The sequence below is a fragment of the Patiria miniata genome, unplaced genomic scaffold, assembly GCF_015706575.1.
Source record: "Patiria miniata isolate m_02_andy unplaced genomic scaffold, ASM1570657v1 HiC_scaffold_1, whole genome shotgun sequence".
Lineage (NCBI taxonomy): Eukaryota > Metazoa > Echinodermata > Asteroidea > Valvatida > Asterinidae > Patiria > Patiria miniata.
This window is the reverse complement of record NW_024037047.1, coordinates 8476851-8503353: the sequence shown is the minus strand read 5'-3', so window position 1 is coordinate 8503353 and position 26503 is coordinate 8476851. Positions and strand designations below refer to the sequence as shown.

Below are 26503 nucleotides of genomic sequence, written 5' to 3'. Positions count from 1 at the left end.
CTTTCCACACTGATCAACATTGTATAAACAGATATTGTCCAAACACTGGATTGTCCACATAGCATTCCTGCTCCGGCTTTATGAATGGGGGTCCATCCATGGCAGTTATCGTTACAGACAACTCAGTCTGCTGGTCCACAGACCAGTGCCAGGGTTTATTATAGCTGTAAGCAGAAATAAGGGTAAGCAAATGTGTGCTTGATGTGTTTAGCAGAAATCAGCAGAGGACCAGTTACGAGCAATGTAAATGTACATGTACATACACTTTGGCTGGTTACCAGTTTTTTGTAAGCAAACATGTTAGGCATTCTGGCAAAATGAGACAGAACTGGGCAGAGGTCGAAATGAGGGTTTGCAGGTATTAGGAAAGAGAATAATTCTCTTTTGTTTGTTGCACTTTAATCTGACTTTCCATTGATAAGTTATGGCTGTTTAAAGTTTGCAGATATCGACATGTTCAAAAAGTAAAGTATTGAGAAAAAGGCCTTTAAATTTTCGAGTTTTGTAGTCATACAAAATGCCAATTATTTTCCCTCAAAAACACTTGTATTAAACCATTCTTATACTATTTCTTTATGTGTAGACATATCGAAGATTACAAATATCAACAAATCTGAAAAGCCCTCAAAATATTTTTTAAAAATCACCCCCATTTGGTTTGGCATATTTAGCACTATGGCCTGTGCCCAGTTTATCTCATTTTGCCAGAACACCTCACATATTTTCTATGCATAGCAGATTACTGTGCTTTCTGAAACAGTTCAATGAAATTTGCCCCTGTGTAACATCCCACAGCAAGATCATCCCTTTCCCTATAACTTTAAGGCCAAGCTAAAAAAAAACCCAATTAAATCCTCATCTGGGCTTTTTGAAAATAAAAGAAGGAAGCCCTTTTTTTTGTCTTGCCCTAATATTGGCAGATTTTCCAAGATGGTGACTGGATGGAGTCATCCATTTTCACCATTCTTGTTCCGATGTTTTTTTGTCCAAAGGAGCCGTCAGTCACCCTTTTCCAACCTCCTCACCTTTTTACCAGATTTGGAACTTGCATGCACAGAAACACATTTATCGAATAAAAAGATAAAATATATTGCAGATGACCCCAAAACAAAACAAATTTATGAAAAAAAAATATAAGGAGGTGGGCGGGGTCGAGAATTGAAGCAATCGAGAAACTGGTCTCTTAGTAATGATAATGATGTTGGGGATGTAGGCACCACGGTCATGACACATGACAAATTGTCTTCCCAGCTTGTATCCCGAGCATGTCCCTTCCTCGGTCTCCACTGACTTTATATGCAGACCTGGTATGCCAGGTATTTCCCCTGCCCCACAAAAAAGGCTGGAGGACACTTAGGGACGGTCTCATCAAACCACCGAATGTACATCTGAATTGAACAGTTTTTTTTACTGCATCCTTTGAGAAAGTTTCACACTACCTTGTTATCTAGAGTGCATTATGGTGATGGGAAAACTCCATATGAAAAACAAATTTTATGAGTCGTGTATTGAATATGTAGGTCTGCTTTTTGGAACAGACTGTATTCAAAAGATAATTTCCTATGTTTGGGTGCAGTTGAATCACTGATGATGCTGTGTACGTCTTACATAGTACTGTACAACAAATGCAGGTGGTATATTGTTCAGTCCGGACGCCAGAGTGTCCTCGGGAAGTCAATATTGAAGTAGATTCCACATTTTGTTATAAATGCTCCTTTAGAAGGAAATTTACACGCCTTCTAATTTTTTTTTATATTTAGTTACTTCACTGTGCACGTACATGTAGCTCACACAAAATCATATCAGGGTTGTTTGTTTACACATCTCTAGCTGGGTTGTGCCAACTGAAATGACTGTATTATTGCCCCACACTTTCCTCATTCCATACATTTTATTGGTATGAGTCTATGAGTACAGACTTGTTCAATTTGTTCCACACAAGTACATAGTGGGGGGGGGGCAACATGTCCCCACTTTTTTTGAAGGGGGGGTATCATATCATTTGTCCCCCCCCCTTTTTCATCCCCAATAAAGTTGTAGCGTACGTTTGATTCTATAGAGCAGAATAGCTGATTCAATAACTCCAGACTTGTTTAAATGATGATCTATTGCCCCCCCCCCCCAAAAAAATGGTTAAAGTGGTCATAAATGGCTTCCGATTGCACCACAAAGTGTCTAGAATCCGAAAATGTGGGCCCGAACCCCACACAGTTAGGGCTTCGCACTCCCATTACATGTAGTTCTGCTAAAGGTATGTCCCCTCCCCCCCCCCCCCCACTTTTGAGAAGCGATTGACGCCCTTGCCGCCCTCAGAAAAAAAGTTCTGCTTGTTATTGTTAACTTTTGAGAAGAAGGAAAAAAACAACCGGGTGGACAATTGAAAAGGTCTCCTATTGTTAAACAGGGAGGTTCGGGCCTGTAAATGTACAGTATGTGGAAACATACTACATTCTTTATGGGCACTTGTAGCCTTGTGCATTATTTCACTGTAGACTTGGTTGCAGGAGTTGTATTTCCTACCGTACCAAGAGTGTATTGAGATTGGCTTGGGCTTCAAGGAGTATCCACCCTGGGATTTTGATGGGAGGATGTTTTAGCTTTGAAGTGCTACATTGTAAAGGACCTTCACCTCATTACATGATGTATACCTGTACCTAGAGAATACTGTTCATGTTGGTTGGATTAGTCAGGTCAAATGTCAATTGTGGCATTGTGAGTTACACACAAGACCAGCTTGCACTTAATAAACCAGTACAGTTAGGTTTGAGCTGTCAGTTGTGCCTTCATAGACCTCATTGAAGCAGACTTAGACAAAAGAACAAATGGTTTTGTATAGTGTGGGTAGGCATGAGTAAAATATGTTACCAAATTGAATTAACAAAAAACACCCTCTGAGACACTCGCAACGCGTTAGGTATATAGACCCCTGTCACAGACAGCCATCTTTGTAGGCAAATTATTCGTATTCAATGCCATATAAAGTACCGGTAGGTACCGTACGTGTGCGCGCAGTGTGCAAAATGTTCTTAACACTCGCACATGTTGCTCGAAATTTCTTCGAAATAAGGCACAGCCAATTGCGCGTCATGAAAATTTGACTCCCAAAATGCTGATGCACGTGACAATCTGTAGGCAGTGAAGTCATTTAAAAGATATCTATTAGCTTAGAATATACTGACCTTACACATTTGACTTAAAGGGAATATACAACATTTGCAAACATCGAAAAATAAAACTACCAAGTTTTTATGAAATACCTTACTAGGATGTTGGTAAATGACAGTCTCAAGCATCTTGTAAAATTATGGCACCTGGTGTGAAGTCATTTTCAAGAAAATGGTATTTTTGTATACATTTCCAACGGTGGTCGGCCGACCAGCGTTGGAAAAACCTAACTATTTTTCAACTACTGCTCCAAATTTACAATTTTTTCAGCCCAAATTTTGTTTGCTATTTGTTACATGTTCATGAACGGGTGCAGGCCAGCTAGACTGGTTCCCTTGCCTTAATACAATTTTCCATCATCTATAAATTGATCCATTTTATCTTCTGTGGAGTCAGGGAACCAGACTACTTGAACATTTTTGTTTTTCTTGGTTTTTCCAACCTTTTCGAACACAAAACTTCAAAAATGTCAGTGTAACAATATTTGATCTATTATACTAACCCCTCAAATAGTTCATTTCTGAAAATTACAGCAAAAGCCAATGTTGTACATTCCCTTTAATGCATTGTTTTTGTGGTAATAGACATAAATGGTTAGAAATTTTTGAAAATCTGACAGGGAATTTCAACCTCTGGATTTGTACTGTTTCTCAATGTTTTAAATGTAAGAAATCTTCTTCCTTCTTTTGGGGGAAACGTATTGCATTGTATTCATTCTAAGTTTAAACTAAGGTTGATTTCATGTTTAGTCTTATGCTTAAAAAAACCAATTGTACATGTATCTGTAAGAGTTTGTTCTTTCAGTTCATGAAATTTAAAGGGTCCATGTAATGTAACTTTTTTAATGCAATCCTTTAAAATGCACCTTTATGTGCCATTTAGCTTATTCTCAAATTTTTGTTTTGCCATTTTCAAGAGTATTTTGGTGCCTTTTTTTATGCTAATGCAAATTTCCATAGGGCCATCATGGATAAAAATGTGATGTCGTTTCAGCCAGAAGCCGCAATATTTCAGCACCAAAAGTTGTCAGAATTTTGTATATTTTGCTGTTGTAAATTTTCTTGTCTTTAGTGATATGTTGTGTCAGTACAGCAGTAAGCCAATGAGCAAACTTTTTCTCACAAAAGTTTTCAATCAACAAATTTTTTGGTTCAAAATTTGAAGAAAAACACCCTAAAACTGAACAGTGTCTTCCTGAAAAGACATCACAACATTGCACTTTTCAATAAAATTAACCAAAAAGGAATGTCAAGTAGTTTTTCATTCATTTAATTAAGAGGAGTAGAAAGTTGCACAGATTGTGTTTCTAAGAAAAAGTCATCTCATGGACCCTTTAAATTACCTTCAAGAGTAAAGTACGTAAATTATAAAATCTTGTTTTTTCCTCTTGGGTTGTGTGTGCAGTTGTGTGTAAATGTTAACATTTCTGTATACACAAGCAAAAGTGACTGTTTCTACACACCCATGACGTATGTAAATATTGTACTTGATCAAGTGTTATGATACATGCCATGCAAACTTTCACTGTTAAAGGGATTGTTTACTGAGGTTGTGGCAGGAACCGTTGGACTTGGACAATCAAATTTGGTAAATTGTAAACTGTGAGTGAAAGTGAAATATATTCAATCTTTACTTCCTTTTGGGATTTGTACCCGATTTTTTTTTTTTTTATCTACATGTTCTTATTTATTTGCTTTTTTTTCTCTCGAGGTGAAGGCCCAGCTCACTCTTAGTCATGGAGACAGAAGATGTGGAGATGGACGAGAGGGCACGGCGCAGAGAGGAGAGAAGGAAGAAGAGGGAGGCAGAACGGTAAATGGAACAGCCGTGTCATAGTCATGGCAAAAACTATATCACATCCAAATCTTTTTGACAAAACTTGCCTGTTTTTTTTGCCACTGAAAGTTACCAGGGATTACATGCATTTTGAAATTTCTCTGATTTATTTTCCCCTTCAACATTGTATGCTCTGAAATTATGCAAATTATACTTCGAAAGAATCTGTCAATGCTTCAAAGTTCAAGTTGGTCAAATGAAATCATTAAATCTCAGTAGTGGCCTATTTTTAACTCCAAACAAAATTACTTACAGTCCATTTTTTTTATGAGTGGTGCAACGTTCAAGAACATGTGATAAAAACTTAATAATGTGTCTATAGATGGTTTACACATTAACAGTACATGTATATTTGCCCCTAATGTTTTCTGGATTTGTGCAGTGGATTTTTTTGTCTGACCCAAAATAACCACCCACACACTTTGCCTGCAGTGTTTGCACAGTTATGTCTTTTGTACACTGTTCCTGACCGTCCGTCCGTCAAATTTGACATGAATTATATTACTATCCTCTTGGTATTTGGTATTTGTTTCCTCCTTTGGATTAAGGCATGTTGACACAGATATGAATAAGTGGGTTCGGCAGTCTTTGATTGATACCTGGTTGGCTGAGGGGCTGCAGGTCAAAGGTCACCATATGGGACTAAAGGGACAAGCTCAAATTTAAGATGAAAAGTCCAGTTGGTTGAACATTTTAAAAATACTCCACCAAAAACTCATCTTTTATGAAACATTAATTCAAGCTTTAGATATTGTACATTTTTTTTTGTTCAGAACAAGTTTATTTTGTTTGGTTTCTGTTAAATTGGTCTCAAAAATGTTCTTGTTAATTTGTTTATTCTCACAGCTCAATTAAATGAGTGGGTTTTTTCTATTTCTGAAAGTTTTGCTTACATATTATGTGTTTTAAATACTTTGTAGAAAAAAAAGGGAGGGTTTAATGTGTTTTTTTTTATTTATTTATTTTTTGCAATTTTTTTTAGGAATGGGGTAAATTTTGATGAATATGGGTGTCACAAATGGTTTGTCTCGTTTCGAAAGCGAGAAAAAAATAATGGGTTAAGAATACTAAAATGTGAAATGTACTGTTCATTATGTGTCCTCTTCCATTATTATTGGCACTTTTGTGAGTGATCTACGAGCACAAGTTGAACAATTCTAATTATTGTTCGTGTGGTGGTCCGTGAATACCTACCGGTATTACATGACATGGCCAAACCAATTCAATTGACCTATCGCAGTAGAATTCCGTTAGAATTGCGTAAACGCAGCATGTGAAATATTGTCCTATTGCGGTACATGATACAAATGGACGGGAACGCGCAAAATCTGAGACAAACTTAGCGTGCAAAAATTACATAGGGTTGTCGAAGGGGCGTGGCTAACTCGCTAATGGCGATAGGTCAAGTTTTCCTAACCAAGAAATATCTTTTTTTCTGGTTTTCCCGGACCACCACACAAACACTTTTGCAGTGACGTTAACATTAACAGTGTGCTTGCATGCTTGTACCGTTTCCCTGTCTGTCTGTTTTTTTCCCCCAATCCTCCGTCGACCCGTCCAGACTGGCCCTAGAGAACGGCGATGCTGAGGAGGTGGACCGACAGCTGGAAGAGCTACGCAATCGACGGGAGGAAAGGAGACGAAAGAGGGAATTGTGCGTGCATGTATAAACTGTTTTTGTGCATTTTGAATGTTTTTTTTTGATTTAACTTCAAAAGAATTGGACAAAAATTTGGTCTGATATTTTTATATTTTTCCAAATAATAAAGTGGAGCTATGAGACTTTGTGCCACAGTCTCAAAGCGCTTCACAATTATTACCCCTGTTCATCAGGCCATGAGACCATTTTTACTGCGGCAGCTCGAGAGCAGGACAAGCTGGTCTCTACCCACACAGGTACCCATTTGTACTCCTGGGTGGAGAGGGCATCTTGCCGAAGAATGCTAGCACCGTGTCAGCAGCTGGATTCGAACCCCTGACCCTCTGATCATAAGTCACAACCCCTAAACCACTAGGCCACACAATCCCACAAAACTCAAGGTTATTTTACCCAATCTGAAACGTACAATAAATTGAAAATTACACAAGAATTACCCCATTTTTCACGAATTTTAATCATCTACACTTTTATGATATCTCCCTTCCCATGCCTACCTGGAATCGTTCTAGATATCCTGCACGAACGCATGTAAGTTATTTTGAGCAGAATAATGATACCCTCGTCTGCATCCTGAAAATTCAGTGTTTTGGTTCAAGTTTCCTGAGGAAAAACAAAAAAACAAAAAACTTCCGAAGTTTGTGACCTTGTACTCGTGTTGGTGTTTGGTTACTTTGTATCCACTTTTCAGCATGGAATTTAAATTTGAAATCAGTGCACGGAGTCGCAACTTGATAGTTTTGTTTGGCACTGGAATGTTGTGAATATGCAAATGTTGCACAAGTTTTCCATTGTCCACTGGAATGAATTTCACTTTTGTTTCATGTTATATAGTTTAGGTACACGTATACGGTTTGTTTTATTTGGCATGAATAGTCATACTGGTACTTGTGTGTAAAATAACAATTGAATTTTGCTCAAATTAAGTTGAGATGCAAACTTTCTGTTTCATTTCACGCCAGAAATGAGCAGAAATGTCAGCATTGCCTTCTAGTTTCAGATCCGTACCATTCATACATGTATCTCTCAATGAATCACTTTCTTTTCCCTTTTCCCTTTACTTTCTTCTTTTATTTATTTGTTTTCCCCTTTTATACATACAGAGTGGAAGTTGATTGTGTCTTTCCAATTCATGTACTTTCCTGAGTTTCAATTTCCAATTCATGTATCTTTCCTGAGTTAGCTTAGCTAGTTAACTACAATATTCAAATGGGTGTTTTGAAAGAAGCATTGAAGTTTTGCAATGGTGGTATAGAGCGAGCGAGTTGACCCGAAAACCCTGCGAGATTTCACAGGAATACGTCATCCGCGCACCATGTACTGGTACATGTATAGGATCTACGACGTAACGTCGTAGTTTTTTTGACAGTTATGTTGAGTTTGTTTCTGCATTCAATAGGGGACGTTGAACAATACAGGACAATAGGGTCCGCAATTCCCGAAGGTCCCCAATTTGGCGATGTGTACAAAACATATGGGAGGTCTTTCTAAAACATTAGAGTACAAACAAAAGAGGGACAATAAGGGGTCCCCGATTGCAGTCAAATACACACTTGCTAGTGTGTCCTGACAAGGCTTATCCAATCAAGGGCAATAATTGGGTTCTGTGAAAGGAAAGAAAGCATTACAATTTTAATACAACGTTTTGAAAATGTGAATTGATGACTGTAATAAAATGAGAAATTTTGACTTTGATTTCCGTTCGATCAATCACGCAAATAACAATTGGGTACATTCTAACATGGGAGTCTGTGACTAGACTAGTCAGTGTTTGGTACCAAGACGTTCACATGAAAAGTGAACGTGGACTGGCGAGACTTACATGCTCTATTTCAGAAAAAAAGGATATATGGTAACAACAAATTTGCCTTGGAATGTTTGATGCTGCGTGAATATGTGTTGATCTGGATAACCGTTTGTACACATCCATTTCATTTCTGTTGACCTTTTGCAAAATTAGTGTCCTTGAATTTCCCGCCAAAAATGTTGAATCATTTTCATCCAAGGTTTAAAATAGGTTGAAAAATGGGAAAATGTAATTGCAACTGTTAGAAACTGAAATAAGAATCTCTGTTCGTTTCAGAATCTGCACATTTCTAACCAGCGCTGGTTTCGGAGTAAATAAAACAGAAGTTAGTGATGAAATTAGAGCCTTCTCAAGTCAGAGTGCCCGAAATTTAAAAGATTTAAATTTTAACACCACTTTCTACAAAAGTAAAATGGGAATTGTCATTCTTTCACGCTCCCATACACGTTAAGCTTGTAGTTTGTATAGAGAGTATTGAAGTGTACCGTGTATTCTGGTTCCCGTGCACTGCTTAAGTTTGTGAAGGCATCAGCACGCATATCAGCGCGTGAACCAGAACGACAGCTGACATCTGACTTGTTACTCTAAAGACCATTACCATGTTGCAGCCATCTTGATTTTATCCCATTCAAATCAATGTAACCAAAGCGAGGCTGGAAAGGAAAAATAGTCTGGTTCCTTTTTGCACCAAAAAAATTATCATTCAGTACTGTTATTGGATACAGGGAGCATGACTGAAATGGTGGCAACATGATAAAGGTCTATAGTCTCTGTCTCCTCCCTCTCCGGCCCTGAAAAGAAAAAGATGGAGTTGAATTTTACAATGATATTTATTTAATTTGGGGGGCAAACAGACTAGCAGCTGCTGAGGCGGAGACGATTGAGACAAACGGTCCCACCGAGGAGACAGACGCAGAGAGGAGGAGACGAGAGAGGCGGGAGAGAAGGCAGCAGGAGGCAGGCATGGTCAACGATGAGGTAAGGGAAAAGAGAAGTTGTTTAGAATCTGATTGACTTGGGTTGTCTTAGATGAATCCTGGTCCAGAGCTGGGCTTTTTGGGATGCAGATGAGTGAGACGAGAAATCATTACAACATGGGCATGGGTGAATTCAGCATGTTTGGAATCGATTCCGATTGCGTCAGGGAATCGCGATTCCACTTCAGAATAGATTTCATATTTTTTGCAAAAATAGACAAACCCCCCCCCCCCCCATTTTTTTTTTTAAACCGCTAATAATGAGGTTATACTGGGGTGTTATCTCTCTCTTACCAGTATAGATGATCATTTGTCAGCAGATATTCATATACAGCGCGTCCCAAAAGACCCGCAACCCCTTTTTTGAGAGGCTGTAGTGTTGGCGCAGAAACACGTACCGCCATTATTTTTATACCATTTTAAAGTTTGGAATTTTAACTTTATCCCTGGCGAGTATTGGTTTGATATTTAAAAGAATTTAAAATTATTCATGTTCAAATAAAGGCATGCCGAAAACAAACTGAACCAATTACAAGGCAAATCAATGATGCTGAACATCAGATGCAAACTCGAGTCAACAAGCTGTTGAAATAACCAACAAAAAAACAGTTGGTTTATATTAGAAACACCTTGAATTTGAAACGAAGAACAACATTGTGATTTATATAAGATAGTCTAGGTGGATCGAAAAGAAAAGGAAACACAAAAAGTAAAAGGCAACAAAGATTGTTACATCATGAACATCATGAAGAAAAATGTGCATGATTGATTTTCCTTGAAATTGGTTGAGTTTGTTTTTGACATGCCTTTATTTGAACACGAATAATTTCAAAACCGTATCAAACCAATACTTACCAGGGATGAAGTTAAGATTCCAAGCTTTAAAATGATATAAAAATAGTGGCGGTACGTGTTTCCGTGGCGACGCTAGAGCCTCGCAAAAAAAACGTTGCAGGTATTTTGGGACGTGTTGTAAAAGTCACATTTTGGGCAGGGGACACATACCTGGTTTGGATGCAACACCTATCATCCTAATTCCCCACCTTCATGTTGGGATACAGAAATCACAGTCTAGGCATCTCATGTCTCATCAGATGTTTATTTTTCTTTCCAACAGACGGACAGTGCACCGGCTGAAAGGCAAGCGGAAGAAAATAACAACGAAGAAGAAATAAGACGCAAGGTGAGACGACAGACCCAGATTCAGGCACTGTTTGTTACTTGTACATGTTAAGCTGCCCTCAGATGGACCGTACGATGACACAGATCAGTAAGCGACTGACTTTTCAGGATCAAGCTGATTTTTTTTGCGAACTGAGTGTAACTGCGACGATATTAAGACGATCGGAATTAGTCGCCGCTCAAATAAAAATCAACAGTCACAAGAGTAGAAACATTTCATCTTCTACAACAACGTCGTGCAAGAATCAAGATCATCCTTTTTCATTGTGTAGCCAATCAGCACACTGCACCGGTGCTCTGAGTTTTGCGCATCATTACGCAGTACACACCACAATCACCATATAAGGAGATTGTTTACTACAGCTCGCGAGGGGCTATTTCATACCATGGCTAGAAGTAAAATGAAGTAAAAGTGTTCAACAAAATCGTTGAAAATGTATAATTTTTGACTTGTGTCGACTCTTTGACTTGAAGGTATTTGTGAATGGGAGTACAAGTACATTAAAGACCATATCGGGGAATGCGCACTGATAATGGCTCGAGCCGAACCGGCCAAGCACATATTTATTCCCTTATTGTTAAAGAAGTCACATGACTGTCTATGCTGTGGAATCATGGTGGATCGTCACGCCGTGGATGACATGAGCGTGGTTGCGATTAGTTTGCCGCTTGTTTCAAGAGAATCACACGATTTCTCAGTTTTGTGACCTGAGCAGCATTTTTCTGCTTGATGCTGACGGTTCCGTCGTGGCGCAAGCAAATCGCGGGTCGACCTGAGGCCAAGCTTTAAACTGAAAAAAACCCATAGCTCTTTCATCGTTGACTAGAAATTGAAAAGTTGAACAGAGAGTTATTGTGTGAAGAGTTCCTGATAGTGTGCTGTTTATTGAACGTAGTAGAAGATTGACATTCTTCTTTTTCTGATCTTTTCAGGAAGAGGAGGAAGCGGCAGCCAGAGCGCAACAAGAAGAGGAAGAACGCAGGAGGCAAGAGGAGGAAGAACAGGAGCGCCAACGACAAGAGGAGGTCAGTCTGGGATCAAGTCAACCCGAGACTACCACAAGTTATCATAACTCAATCTTAATAATGAAAATAATAATAATGGGTACTTATCTAGCACTTTTAACTGATATTCATAAATACCTCAGACAGTTTAGCCATTCCTATTGGTCGAGAGCCCGTCACGTGGCCGGTCTTAAACGGATGATAAAGACATGGCTAGCTGGTCTTAAACACTTTTCCAGTGTCACATAAAATGTGGACTCCTAAAAATCCAGTGCCTCTTACCGTTTCATTGGTTGAACGTTCACAATCCTCACGTAGGCATGCGCAACACTACCAGTGAGTCAGAATTTTATAGTTCTAAATTCAAAACGCAACGCCCCAGGTGCGTTCTGCGCGACATCGCGCAGAATGTGCTACGCGCGCGTCAATCTCCATAAAAGGGTTGTTTACATCTTACTCGCCAGCTGAACACTCCATTATTTTGCTAGAGGGATGTTTCAAAAAGCTGGAGTGAACTTGTTGATCAAAATCGGGATTTTTTGAACGAATTCCTTGATTTTTTTTACCGAAAAGGTATTTATGAATGGGAATAAATATGTGCTCGGTCAGTATTAATCACTCTGTTTAAGACTGCTTAGGGTCTGGGTGCTGATAATTACCCTCGCCTCCGGCTCGGGTAATTATCAGCACCCAGACTCTAAGCAGTCTTAAACAGAGTGATTAAAACCTCTCGAGCACACATTTATTCCCTTATCAAAATGCTTTACGTTATTATTAACCCTGCTCATTGGGCCAGTGAAACATTCCAAATACAAATCCGGCTTCTAGGGGACTATGCAGCTCGATGCTGCCATTTCGGCGCAAAGCAGCTAGAATCAACCACAATAACCATCTCATGCCCTCACAGGTACCCATTTTTCTCCTGGGTGGGGAGAAGCAATGAGTGACAAAGTGCCTTGCCCCAGGGCACAGGCACCATAACCCCAGGCTGGACTATAACCCACAACCTGCAGAATTACAATGTACCCGCAGACCATGAGTTCAATGCTCTAGACCACGAGGCCATCGACTATAACAAGTCAATTACAGGCACTAAAAAAGTCGTCAAAAATCAATCATAAGTCACTCGCAAATCAATCACAGCCCGTCACATGTTATCACTAGTCAGTTGTAAAGAGAGAATCACACAAGACAAGCACAGGCCCTTAAAAGTCATCACCGTTCAATCATAAGTCCATTTCCAGTCAATCACAGGCCCTCACAAGTCAATCATAAGACAATCCCAAGTCAATCACAGTCGATCACAAATCAATTTTAAGTCATCACAAATCAATCATAAGTCCATTTCCAGTCAATCACAGGCCCTCACGAGTCAATCATAAGACGATCACAGGTCAATCACAAGTCAATCACAGTCGATCACAAATCAATCAAAACTCATCACCATTCAATCATAAGTCCATTTCCAGTCAATCACAGGCCCTCGCAAGTCAATTGTAAGACAATCACAAGTCAATCACAGTCAATCACAGTCAATCACAAATCAATCGTACGTCCATTTCCAGTCAAACACAGGCCTCACAAGTCAATCGTAAGACGATCACAAAAGTCAATCGCAGTCAATCACAGTCAATCACAAATCAATCATACGTCCATTTCCAGTCAAACACAGGCCCTCACAAGTAAATCATAAGACGATCACAAGTCAATCACAGTCAATCACAAATCAATCATAAGTCCATTTCCAGTCAATCTCAGGCCCTCACAAGTCAATCATAAGACAATCACAAGTCAATCACAGTCAATCACAAATCAATCATAACTTATCACCGTTCAATCTTAAGTCCATTTCCTTTTCAATCACAGGCCCTCACAAGTCAATCAAAAGACAATCCCAAGTCAATCACAAATCAATCTAAGTCATCACAAGTTAATCCAAAGTCAATCACACTCAACCACAGTCAACTGTTTGATTCCCTAATGATCACTTCAGAATAATGTGACCGTAATGTGGCCGTAATGTGAGACGTAATGTTAGCTTGAATCTTATCTTATCTGTGGAGTGCTGTGGCCTCGTGGTTAAGGGCATTGGATTTGTGGTCTGTGGGTAAAGCTGCAGGTTGTGGGTTCGAGTCCAGCCTGGGGTTATGGTGCGTGTGCCCTTGGGCAAGGCACTTTGCCACTCATTGCTTCTCTCCACCCGGGAGTAAATGGGTACCTGTGAGGGCAGAGATGGTTATTGTTGTTGATTTAGCTTCCTTGCGCCTAACAGGCAGCATCGAGCTGTATACTCCCCAGGGAGCCAAGAAGGTTTCAGGAGTGTTTGCCCATTGAAACAGGGATAATTGCAAAGCAGTTTGATACCCCTTTGCGGCGTAAAAACGCTGTATAAATGCCTGCTATTATTATCTTTCAGGAAGAGCGCCGGCGACAAGAAGAGGAAGAAGAAGAGCGACGCCGCCAGGAGGAAGGGGAAGAGGAACGTCGCCGGCAGGAGGAAGAGAAGGAACAGAGGAGGCAGCAGGAGGAGGCGGAGCACGAGGAGGAACGGAGGCGTCAGGAGGGGAGGAGCGCAAACGCAAGCAGGAGGAGGAAGAAGCTGAGAGACAGAGGAAGGCGGAGGAGAAGAAACGCAAACAGGATGAGGTGAGGATAGGTTTCCCACGGTCATGGAAAATAAAACGTGGATCATGGAAAGTTGTGGAAAAGTCATGGAATTTTGGTATTTCTGGAAGGAAAGTTATAGAAAGGTCATGGAATCCTTGAAAAAATCCTGGAATTTAAAGCTATATCATGGAAAGTCATGGAAAAGTCATGGAATCTTGGAATCCTGCACAAAATGCTAGAATGTAAAGCTATATCATGAAAAGTTGTTGAATTTCGATATTCCTAGAAAGAAAGTCATGGAAAGGTCATGGAATCCTGGGGAAAAAAAATCTTGGAATTTAAAGTTATATCATGGAAAGTTATTGAAAAGTCATGGAAGTTTGATTTTCCTAGAAAGAAAGTCATGCAAAGGTCATGAAATCCTGGAAGAAATACTGGAATTTAAAGCTTTATCATGGAAAGTCATGGAAAAGTCATGGAATTTTGATATTCCTAGAAGAGAAAGTCATGGAAAGGTCATGGAATCCTGGAAAAAACTACTAAAATTTAAAGCTATATCATGGAAAGTCATGGAAAAGTCATGGAATTTTGATATTCCTGGAAAGAAAGTCATGGAAAGGTCATGGAATCCTGCACAACCCAGACATGATGATGAGTCTTCTTTGGTTATGGCAGTCTTCCAGTTATTTACACCAAGTATGTTTTTCAACAATAAATTCATCAGTTACTTTTTGGATAGCTGCAAATGATCTACTCTACCTTAAATAATCTTTTTAGTTATATTTTATCCTCCTTCGATTCTTCTTTCATTACTTCCCACAGTCAACCTCCTGGGGTTCCCGCAAAACTTTAAAATGAAATTCCATGACTATTCCACGACTTTCGCAAGACAAAATTAGGGTTTTCCGTGACCAATTCCTATGCTGTTTTCACATCTCAAGCGCCTTTTTACAATACACCAGTCATCACACTGAGGCAAGGGACACCACGCCCTTTCAGCCTTCCAGTTTGACACATGTTCACCGAGCACCACAAGAGCATCACCATATGGTGCACTGGACATGCAACAAGTATAGAGTGGTATGCATGCATAAGGACTGAGGAAGTACAGTCAACTAGAACTATTAGAAAGATAGTAATGGCTCTAAACTCCCTGTGAAATTATTCTCTCTGGCATGCTGTCATTTTGAAGAAAGCAATAAAGAAAGGCAATTTCCAAAGATGCGTCAAGTGATGCATTTTTGGAAATTTCCGTTTGTAGTTGGTTTGTAATTCGGCGAAGCCGTGAACGGGTGGGTGCAAGCGCTGACACGATGCACACGCACGCGCAGTTGCTATTATTCGACAGTTAAGTGCGTGACATCACGTACCTGCATCGGCTGAATGAGATCGTGTCCCGGATGCTGATTTCGGGTGCAATTTCAAAAAACGACAATTCAATTCAATTCAAACTTTGAATTGAAAATTGAGATCCCAGAATATTGTTTTCTTGGAATATACAGCATTCACTGAGCGAAAACGTCTTCAGGTTTGTTGTTAAGCACATGTCCGTAGAGTTTAGATTTTGAGCATTTTTGTTGCTTCAAACGAAAAAAAATGCACAAGTGACAAAGGATGCATCTTTTATACCTGAAACCACTCTCCTGAAGACGGTCAGAGCATACGTCGAGTTTATGCCTCTGATTCTTTTCAGAACCATTCTTTTAATTTGAGAAATTATTCGCACATGGTGTTTCCGCAAACTTTTATTATTTAGTATCTCCACCATGCAAAGCCTCAAATCTTACTTATTAAACCACTTTTGCTCGTTACACAGGAAAGAAAGAGACAACAGTCCGAAGCTGAACGAAAGAAGCAGGAAGAGGCGGAGGTAAGAACCACCAGGGAGCAAGGAAAGAATTCCAGACATGGACATCACTCATTCTTCCCTGCAGTGACCTTTATCAGCCATCAGACAGCGCTAACGTGTCCTACAAAGTCAAATTTAGCAGGAAAAACATTGAAGCATTTACTGAGAAAACACTTGTTCAGACCAGTCTGATAGGGTTTGTGCGCAGGGTGTCAAGTGATGTCCAGGTATGGTACTCTTTCCGGGAGAACTTTCATTGAGCTGTGATGCACAGAAATGAGCCAAGCACAGGCCGCGTCCAGAATTAGGTGGCTACGGCTAGAAATAACACACAGGTCTATGGGAAGTGGCTGCGGTGCTTCCATACAAGGACGGATCCAGAACCCATTTTTTTTTTGGGGGGGGAGGCAAATAAAAATTTGGTCCCCCCAAAAGTGGGCCCAAAAAATGACAGCGTGGGGTCCGGGGCCCGCTGAACGGCCCCAAATATTTTTTGGATTCTAGATACTCTGTGGTGCGATCTGAGGCAATGTCTGACCACTGTAACAATTTTTTTTTTGAGGAAAAGATGGTGGTGTACGCAGTGCCTGCCTTTATTGCGACGTCACTTAAAACAAACAAACATTTGGTTCGTTTTTTTGGGGGGGGGGGGTGGGGTGGGGCATGGCCCCTGTTGGACCTCCCCACCCCCCCCCCCCCCCTGCAACTGCCCTTGCTTCCATATATGCAGGTGTGCAATTTCCAGCAGTAGCCATGCAATTCAGACACGGCCGTACCGTAGGAACTTTTGACTGAGAGCAACAACAGGATACCAGTTAAATTGACATGCTTTATGGCTTGTGACTGTCTGGGAGCCAGTTTGGATATGTACATGTTCTTGAAGAGCATTCATTTGTTACATGTACCTTTACATGTATAATGCAGCGTAAGAAGAAAGAAGCTGAAGCGCAAAAACCAGCTGAGAAACCGTCAGAGAACGGGGCAGAACCGGCAACCGAGAAGAAATCTCTGGCCTCCAAGATGAAGTCTGGCCGCAGGATGAACATCAAGGTATGTTGGGGTGGGGGAGTGGGGGGATGTTAATTCTGAAGGGATCATCAACAGGATTGGTCCTTTTCCATTGTTTACCAGCCAGCAACCGATTTCACGGAGCACTGAGATGCAGAGAAACTCGAGTTGCGACGTGTTACCGGCGCGTCGTAACATCCATTTTAAGAAACTTACAATGCTTTGAACACATCGCAAGTTCTTTGGCATCGGCTTGAAACAGGTCGCACAGTTACGACTTACCTTTGGGACATCGCAAATTAAGAAGTGTCCTTTCTCAGCCAGTTTTATGGCATAATTTAAAAAAATATGAGACCATGAAAATGGAATACACATAGTATTAAATTTGAATAAAACATTGAATACTGCAGTTGAAATTTTGAAGTATCTAAGGGGTAGCGTCGTAAAGATTTTAACCGTTCACCCGCATCAGAACGGGAGGGACGGGGCTATCGTTAGTCTCATTGCTTTTCGTGCAAGAATGAGAAGGAACCTGGGCGCATGCGGGGGGAGAGTGAAAATCTTAATGACGCTCCACCTAATAGTCCACTGTGAGCTTGTTTACCTTCAAAACAGCATCATGCATCCACAATTTTGTTTTACGTCGTAAAACGTTTCGAGAGAAGATTGGATGACTCGTAGTTCGGACGTTGAATATCAGGCGACTGTTTTACTGAGCGTTGGATAAACAAAGAAATATCAGTCAACGCATTGTGCTATAAATACACCTACGGCAATAAGTGATGGACGTGTTTTATGAAATGGTTCGCAGGACGCATTGCAACCGCGATGCGTCGTAGGGATGAGATACGTTGTAGGATTGCGTTGCATCGTCTGTTGTAGCAGGGTGATATGAAACCAAAGCTGGGCGGCTCAGCTACCCAGACCCATAGTAGAGAACTCTATCACATCCTTTCTCTAACACACCCCCAACCCCACCTGGACCCCTGTACCACCAGAGCATGATGATGAAGAAAGCTGGCCAGGACTTGAAGAAAGAGGCCGACGACACGGCAGCAGAGAAGGCCCAGTTTATCAGCGACAACGTCAAGACGGTCAACGTGGACGCCATGAGCCAGCGGGATCTTAAGTCGCTGTGCGAGCGCTTGCACGACCAGCTCAAGCAGGCCGAGAGCGACAAGTACGACTTGGAAGTGGAGATCCGCGATCGAGATGTTGATGTAAATCTTCTTTTTTTTTATAAATTTTATTTGAATTTTTATTTAAAACAATCTGTATCCTCTCTGAGTGACCCCAGTTTGCTATTTCCAAGGTTTGCAGCACTGCTCATGTTGCTAGCATCGTGATCCCTGGCTACATGGCATGTATGGGTTTATGGCTCCTGACTAGCGCCCCTTGAACAAAGACATTGACAAAATGTGGAAATTGCCAACATAAGGCTGGTTAGGTCAGTTGGTAGAGCACCGGAACGGCAATCCGGAGATCGCAGGTTCAAACCCCGCTCCATCAATTTTTTTTTCCAACTTTCAAATTAATCCTGTTTTGTTTTTAGAAAACTGATTCGAAAAACATTTTGGTAATCCTTATCTTTAGGACACCTCTATTTTTACGAGTTCTGTTCAAAAACTGACTTTTGCAGGTGACTTTCCAGTACCAAAGTTACTTTTACAGGATAAAGCAGTCTTGTTTCTTCAGATAAACTCATGTTAGTTGTAATTTTGAAAGCACTTTCAAAGAAAATGTGACTTTTCTACCTTTTTTTCACCATCTTGCTTTTTAAATATATTTTCTGTTTGTCATCGTCATCTTTAACCCCTCATAAATCAAAGCCCTACCCTCTTCTACAAAATTGAACCTGCTGATATTCAAAAAAGTGTCATTTGCATTGGTTCAAATGTGTCAAAAATATCAGAATGTCACTTTTGAGTGTCATTTAGACAGCTGTTTTGGTGAGTCTTTTAACCTTAGTTATATAGGAACGGGGTCCTAAAGGTAAGGATTACCAACATTTTGAACAATGGGAAAAAGTAACAAAACTCTTTACAAGACGTTTTGCTAGATTTGGAAATGCACAAATTAAAGTATCCCTCTTTTTTGTTTTGTTCCAGATTGAAGAATTGGATAGAAGGGCAATGGAAATCAAGGGTAAATTGTAAGTATCTGAAACAAAGGTTCATTCATTATAAATGCTATACCGGGCGAGTCACGAAGAAAGTGACTGAATTGTATACAAATATTTTTAAAAATAGGCGGCTTGCTCCATAAAAATAACATGGGATAAAATACATGTTATTGACTAGTAGCTGTGAAATTTTACGTAATTTGCTTACTATGTTCACAAGTGATATCTATTTAAAGGGAAAATACAACATTTGCAAACATCAAAAAATAAAACTACCAAATCATTTTGAAATACCTTGCTGGACTGTTAGTGAATGAAAGTGTAAAGCATCCTCTAAAATCATGGCACCTGGTATACTGTCATTTTCAAGAAAAGTGCTATTTTTGTATCAATTCCCAACGCTGATCGGCTGATCAGCGTTGGAAAAAAATGGCTTTTTTTCAAATACTGGCCCCAATTGACCATCGCACTTGTTTGCAATCGATTACACACCTATGAACGGGTACAAGCCAGCTAGACTGGTTCCCTGACCTTACAATTCCCCAATGTATGTAAACTGCTCTGTTTCTTCTTATATGGAGTCAGGGACCCAGACTACAGGAAAATAATTGTTTATCTTGGTTTTTATAGCATTTTCGAACCCAAAACCTCAAAAAAGACAGTGTAACTATATTTGCTATATATTTCCAACCCCCCAATTCCATCCATTTCTGAAAATTACAGCAAAAGCAAATGATGTATATTCCCTTCAAATACAAACATCACAAAATTCAGGGGTCCACCAATGATCATTTCCCGTTTAAATACAATAAAACGAGCATTTTCCTGCCTTCATGAATGAACGAAAAAAAATGTTAAGTTAACTGCACAGTACTAGATTTTTTGTGGATTTCAGAAGGTATTGTTTTTCTCTGAAAATTAAAGTGACGTATGTGTGTTTCTTTTTTACTCCAGCGTCAAGCCGACATTGAAGAAAGTCGAAAAGAAGAGTAAGAGCGACCAGGTTTGTGACGAAAATGCTTACGCTTTCTTCCATCTTAGCAATATCAAAATTGTCTCTGCACCAAAAGAGGCATTTGATTGAGAATGCATTTGTAGTCACATAAAAAATAAAGTATATGTATATTTTTTTTCTAAGTTTGAGGTTTCCTGTCCTTTGTGCTTGTTTTTTATGCACATCAGACATTTATGGAATATCTGGTAATTTTTGTGTATTCTCTTCTTTAACTGATTTCATGCAAACAACCTTGATGAATCTGGATGTTTTTGTGTTCCTCCTGTAACAGCATCAGCATCAAGATTTCCGCGAAGGTCTGAAGAAGCATGAAGTTACCAACTAGAAACAAGTGTGTTAGCACCTTGTGCAACACAAACAGGTAACAGCTGATTAAACCCATAAAGCTATACAAAATTACTAGAGCGCTGACTCCTCATTCTTGTGCGCGGAGACGCTTTGAAGCCATCCTGGGCACAGAATACGTGCGTGTGTTTGTAGAACATAATGAAATGAGATGGATTGATTTTGGAAGTGTACTCTGAATGCAACGCGCAAGTATAGAACGTGCGCCAACAACTTAAGTGCGTCATTGCGGTTTTAAAAAAGATAATCATCTGCAGCGGATACACACACGCATTGCACTGTTTGCGTAGAGCAAAATGACACGCTCATTTGCTAATCATGCGTTTTGGTTTTGGGCGTATCGGCTTCGGTAACGCACCTGTATAGAATACAAATGCAGACATGCAAATACCTGTACAGAGTTTTTCTTACGTTTGTGCACAAACATGGATGTGCCCAGCATGGATAACTTTGTACATGAGTCAGCGCTCTAGTAATTTAATATAGCTCTTATGGTTAAACCCCACCCCCATTCCCACACCCATCCCCGCCCCCATCCCCACCACCACTCCCACCCTGGCTAAAACTGGTCTGGTTAAGCTCACCAACAAAAACCACGGCATTGCAATCCGCGCCAGATGAATCTGTGACTCATTTATCATGTAATCATCCGTCTCTGATGACAAATCGTCCCACTGACATTTTCTTCTTTGTCTTCTTTTTCCATCACTTTTCAGGAGTGTGCTTCGCTTTCAATATTTTATAACCCTACCCCGGCCTGTTGCTATATTAGTGTTGCTCCAGTAGCAGAAAAACTGAAGATGATTTGGTTCAACTTTAAATGCTTGCCTTAGGTCTAGTCCCTTTCATGTTGGTCCGTGTTCAAGATATGTTCAACAGTCCATTTAAAAAAAAATTAAATTGGTAATTTTTTCTATTCTCCGAGATCTAGGGAAACGGCCAACAACAAAATACGAAAGACTAGGCTAAGATATCTGTGGTAAAGGATAACTTTTGAAAAAGTGACGGCAGATGCAGATTTGGAAAGTTTTGCATGCGGCAAATCCTTTGTAGGAATGGCTGATTCCATTGGAAATGTCCTACACGACTTTGATAGTAATTCTACGTCATGGGATTTGGACATGGGATTTTGCCATGGGATTTGCCATGGGATTTAGACAAGGGATTTTGACATTTTGGATTTTTGATGTCAGCTTTTGGTGTTGAATTTGCCATGGGATTTTGCCATTGGAGTTTGCCATGGGATTTTTGCCGTGGTTTTATTGGCCATTGGATTTTGCCATTGGATTTTTGCCATTGTTTTTTTTATCAATGGGATTTTGCCATGATTATACACTGGGATTTTCATCAAGGGTGTCTTTCCATGTGATTTCACCGTGGGATTTTTCCTTGAGATTTGGGCATTTGGGCATTATTATCGACGAAATGTCATGAAGCGCAATGGCTGTTTTCCGGTTCTTAAAACAAACATTTTTTTGTATGAAATGTTAAAGAGAAGATTGTTTCTCATCCTAAAATGGACGGGGCGCACACCTTTGCCCTGTTTTGGACATGTTCTACTTTTAGAAAGTAAACTATTTATATCTATGTATTTAATATTCATGAGACTCCTTGGGAGTGGCTAGTTCTTTTGTTGGTTTGATATTAATAGCTGTGTACAGTTGGTAGCCTTCATTAGCATACATTAGCATATATCTACATATTCGTGAATTAATGCTTCATTCTAACCAATGAGTATCCACACTCATGAATATTTATCGGTGTCGTATTATAGCCTATTAAATTTTGTGAATTATTAACCAGTGACCTTTTAAAAAAAAAAATTAAATAAAATGCCGATTTTAAACAGCTCAGTGTAACAAAAATAAACAAGTGTGCATATACTTTTTGTCTCGTATATATGTTAATTTTAATTTATTAGCCTGTTTCAAATTGTTTTATGTATACCTGTATTTGTAGTATAATACAGTGTTTTTTAGATGTGTATAGACGTCACAGTGCATGCCTATGACATGTGTATTTGTATACAGTGGTTAGTATTAAGTTTTGTCATTACAATGTTATTTAATTGTTATGTTCCAATCCTGATAATTGCTTTGAAGAGAATTTACTTGGGGTTTTACAAAACAAGACTGTACTCAACTTGAAAAACGTCAGGAGTATGTGAAGTACGGTACGTACAGTACCAACGGAAAATGTTTGTTTCTATATATTAACATGTTTTTTTTTCTTTAGGAAAACAATCTGGGGTTTTTTTTTTGCTTGTAGGAAATACAATTGTAATCTATCCAGTACTGTAATAATGAAGTTTATGTGATGGAAATTGAACAATAATTTCAAATAATTAAAAAGCTGCTTGGGTACTAGGGTTTTGTTTTAGCCTTGAATATCTAGAAGCGAAGATGATCATTGCGTACTTACTGAAACATCGAGATACTCTGAAACCTCAAAAAAACCACCAAGATTTGAACCTTCACTTTGAATAGTTCAAACCTGCTTCACTTCGAACTTTTTCTGAAAACAAAGAGTTAGCCACAAAATGATGCACATTAATAGAAGAAAGTACGGCAATAGAGCTTGACATTTTGAAATGGAGCCCAGACTCCCTTAGTATGCAGCTGCATGCAAAGAACTTAGTCACCTCTACCGACGCTTCTTTCATTGTGAGAAAAAAGTATATTTTTGTTTTTCATTTTTTTTTTTGCTGCCCTTTAAATATGACAGTTTATCTTTCACGTAAGTTTTTTTCACTTTTGCTATGGATTTCAAATTGACTAGCATCAGTTATAATGTAATCTAGGTTTCTAAGTCGTGAATTTCTAAATTTTGTCGAACATCTAAAAAAACAACCTGCGGGTTTTGAGTTAGATGTACACTGAAAACAGCAATAATGTTTGTAGTTCAAATTAGTAAACAGTAAAGTGAATATAGTGCTCATTTTTTATCGTAGATCGTTTTTCAATTGTATCAAAATTGTACCAAAGTTCCTTTTTTAACCCAAAGGATGTGAAGAATTTCTTTTTAGTAACCGTGACGAAGTGATCAGAACTTTTTTTGACTCGTTTAGTGGACTTTTTATGTTAATTAGCTTCGCCTATTGATTATGCATGAAGCGTGCTCGCTCTGATTGGTGGAAAGTTGTATTGCGCTGTTAGCAACGCCCCCAATTAACTCATTTACATGCGTGAGAACTGGTGTTGTTGCTTACATAATCATGTGAAATGAATGAATCGATATCAAAATCATAATTATTTCAATTTTGTATATTTTCTTTATATCACAGATTTTAAAAAATCTGACCATTTCAGTAAGCTCACATGACTGACCGCAATGTGCGACTTTTGAAGTTGCGCTTACACACAACTTAGAAAAATTACGTAGGGAAGCTAAATGCTCTCGCGAATGGGTTACCAGTCACATTGCGGGCACCAGGGGAACAAAGGCAAGTTGCAATATGACTATTAAAAAAAAATCTCACGGAAAACCCAAGGCAATAAATTACATCGAATAATTGATTTTTAATTACTTTGGAAATGTTTTGTTTATAAGCTTCTCAACCATCAATTGAACACCCATGTTTTGTTGACTGTTCACTTTTTTTTTAATTTATAATATATATTCATGATTATTTTAAAGATACCACATTGTATCCGCGTGAAAATCCAAAGCTGTTAAAAAAAAGACAACTTTCAATATGTTTGGACAAGGATTGCTAAGGATTGTTTAAGAGTGGTTGAAGAATGAATGAATTTTAAGTTATTTAGAATTGTGTAGAATCGTGTGAATAAACAAAAATAATACAAACAAATAGTGATTTTTTGAATAGCGTACTGTTACGTTCAAGAGCAATAGAAAACAATAAACCAAGCCTATATAAAATTGCATCGCTTTGTGTCATTTGTAGTTGCGGAAAACAGCTCTAGAAATGCTCATGTCTCTCAGTTGGCTGGCTGGTTGGTTGGTTTGTAACAAAATTGTCACGAACTGCCTTTCATGGCAATCAATCACCTTGTCCCTTAGGCCCTCGCAACTTGGGTTCATGGGTCACTATAAAACTAGATGTTAGTACTAAACAAACTTCGCATTTGGACTGGCACTGTATGCACACGTTTGATGTTCCACATATACCTAGCATACAGCTATAAAAACGCTCCATGCACCAACTGACATTCAACAAATAGGAATCCTTTATTTCAATTGACCGTCACAACCACGTGACTAGTTGTGCATCATAAGAATAGACTTTTACATGACTCATAGATATAGGCTACAACAGGTCTACAGTTGGGCCACAGCTTACGAGATAATTTAGTCCTGTTTTAATACTTGCAAGCGAAAACTAATAAAACATGGCTGTGTGATTCTTGTTGGGAAGCCTATTCACAAGATTTCAAGTTTTTGCAGTGTTTATTTTCGAATCGCTAACGAGCGTGTGCTGAGTTGCCAGATGATTTTGTAATAATTTGTATGCTTGCCTCTCTTCTCCCCCCCCCCCCCCTCCATTTTGACCTAACATTGTTTTATTCATACAGATCTACTCCAAACCCACCCTGCCCCCCAATTCTGGGATTAAGGCACAGGAAATTTTTCTTTGTTAAACAAAATCCATTTGGAGCCCCCTTCCCCGCAAACTAAACCCTAGTTTAATATTCCTGTGCATCCATGATATAAAATTGATATATCCATCATATAACACGACATTGATCGACGTGTATATTTTTTTCATATCGTCTATTGCTCCATTGCTTACTATTTAAAAAAAAAAATGAGTAAACAATATCAAACCAAACCAAACCAAACTTGCGCAAGGACATCCAGTCTTTCGCGAGTAAGGTAAATAGCCCGGCGGCCAACGTGATATTATATTGTGCCATCATTCCACCTATCAGTAAAGGCTAAACGAAACTAGGTTAATTAATGATATTTTTGAGTGACAATGGACGTTCCTTAACTGTTCTGACATCTTGTGATTTGATCTTGCCAAGGTCAGAGATTTGCGATGACAGTTTTGACCGTATCGATTTCGACTTACGAGGAGACAGGAATAACAACGGTCAACGGATTAATTTTCCCCGTTGCGTTGCTCCCCTCTTATTACATGTATTTCAAATATTTGTATATTAAATAGAGATACCTCTCTCTGTCTATTTAAAACAGATCGCTTTTATAAATACCGATATCTCTATTAGAAATAGAGATATCTCTCTTTCGAGATTAAATGTTAAATTTGCACGCCATACACTGGGGATGTTGTTGAAATCTTAAACAAATTGCCCCAACTGTTATGTTCACCTTCGTTATTTTCTGGACCATGCATATAGAGTTAGATAAAGTGTTCTTTATTTATTTGTGAAATACACTGACTCTAAGACCATACTGGATTGTTTCACAGTGCTCACAGACAAGGAGCGCACATTAAAAGTGTGAGGAATTTATACAATTTGTCATTAGGCTACTTCAGAACAGATAATAATGCTTGGTTTGCAGTAGTGAATAATACATGATACTTATTAAAATGTATAACTTCTCTTCAGTATGTTAACAACTCAAATATTAACTACGTCATTATTACAAATTGGACATTTTACAGTACATTCATAAGTACCTAAGACAGTTTACCCTTTCCTATTGGCCGAGAGCCCGTCACGTGTCCGGTCTTACGGTTGATAAAACACCTTACATACCGCCCATTCAAGTGGACAAATTTCTTCCCTTGAATATTAATACTTTGAATCCAGATTTCAAGTCGATACGGTACGAAGTCATGGCCAATTCTCATTAATAACAACATGGTAAATCTGTGCCTTAGGCCTAAAGCCATCAACAGCATTCTGGCACGTCTAGAAATTCTGGCACTTTTAAAACAAAACGGATATTTTTGTTGTTGGCATAAAAGATCTAATTAAAGTCCATCTCACAGATTGAAAA

The 26503-nt window shown here is 39.1% G+C and overlaps 1 protein-coding gene across 1 annotated transcript in view; it reads left to right on the top strand.

Moving 5' to 3' along the window:
• LOC119721916 (troponin I-like) overlaps window positions 1-24454 on the top strand; it is a 35390-nt gene extending 10936 nt beyond the window's left edge. Inside the window, exons 2-15 of the mRNA XM_038191872.1 lie at window positions 4876-4977; window positions 6563-6655; window positions 9320-9443; window positions 10560-10625; window positions 11558-11650; window positions 14046-14159; window positions 14198-14275; window positions 16053-16106; window positions 17010-17135; window positions 18092-18313; window positions 19202-19245; window positions 20170-20218; window positions 20502-20591; window positions 21292-24454. Coding sequence (XP_038047800.1) covers window positions 4901-4977; window positions 6563-6655; window positions 9320-9443; window positions 10560-10625; window positions 11558-11650; window positions 14046-14159; window positions 14198-14275; window positions 16053-16106; window positions 17010-17135; window positions 18092-18313; window positions 19202-19245; window positions 20170-20218; window positions 20502-20555 — 1194 coding nt within the window. The 5' untranslated portion in view covers window positions 4876-4900 and the 3' untranslated portion in view covers window positions 20556-20591; window positions 21292-24454. The remainder of the gene's footprint in view (window positions 1-4875; window positions 4978-6562; window positions 6656-9319; window positions 9444-10559; window positions 10626-11557; window positions 11651-14045; window positions 14160-14197; window positions 14276-16052; window positions 16107-17009; window positions 17136-18091; window positions 18314-19201; window positions 19246-20169; window positions 20219-20501; window positions 20592-21291) is intronic.
• Window positions 24455-26503: the final 2049 nt, after the last annotated feature.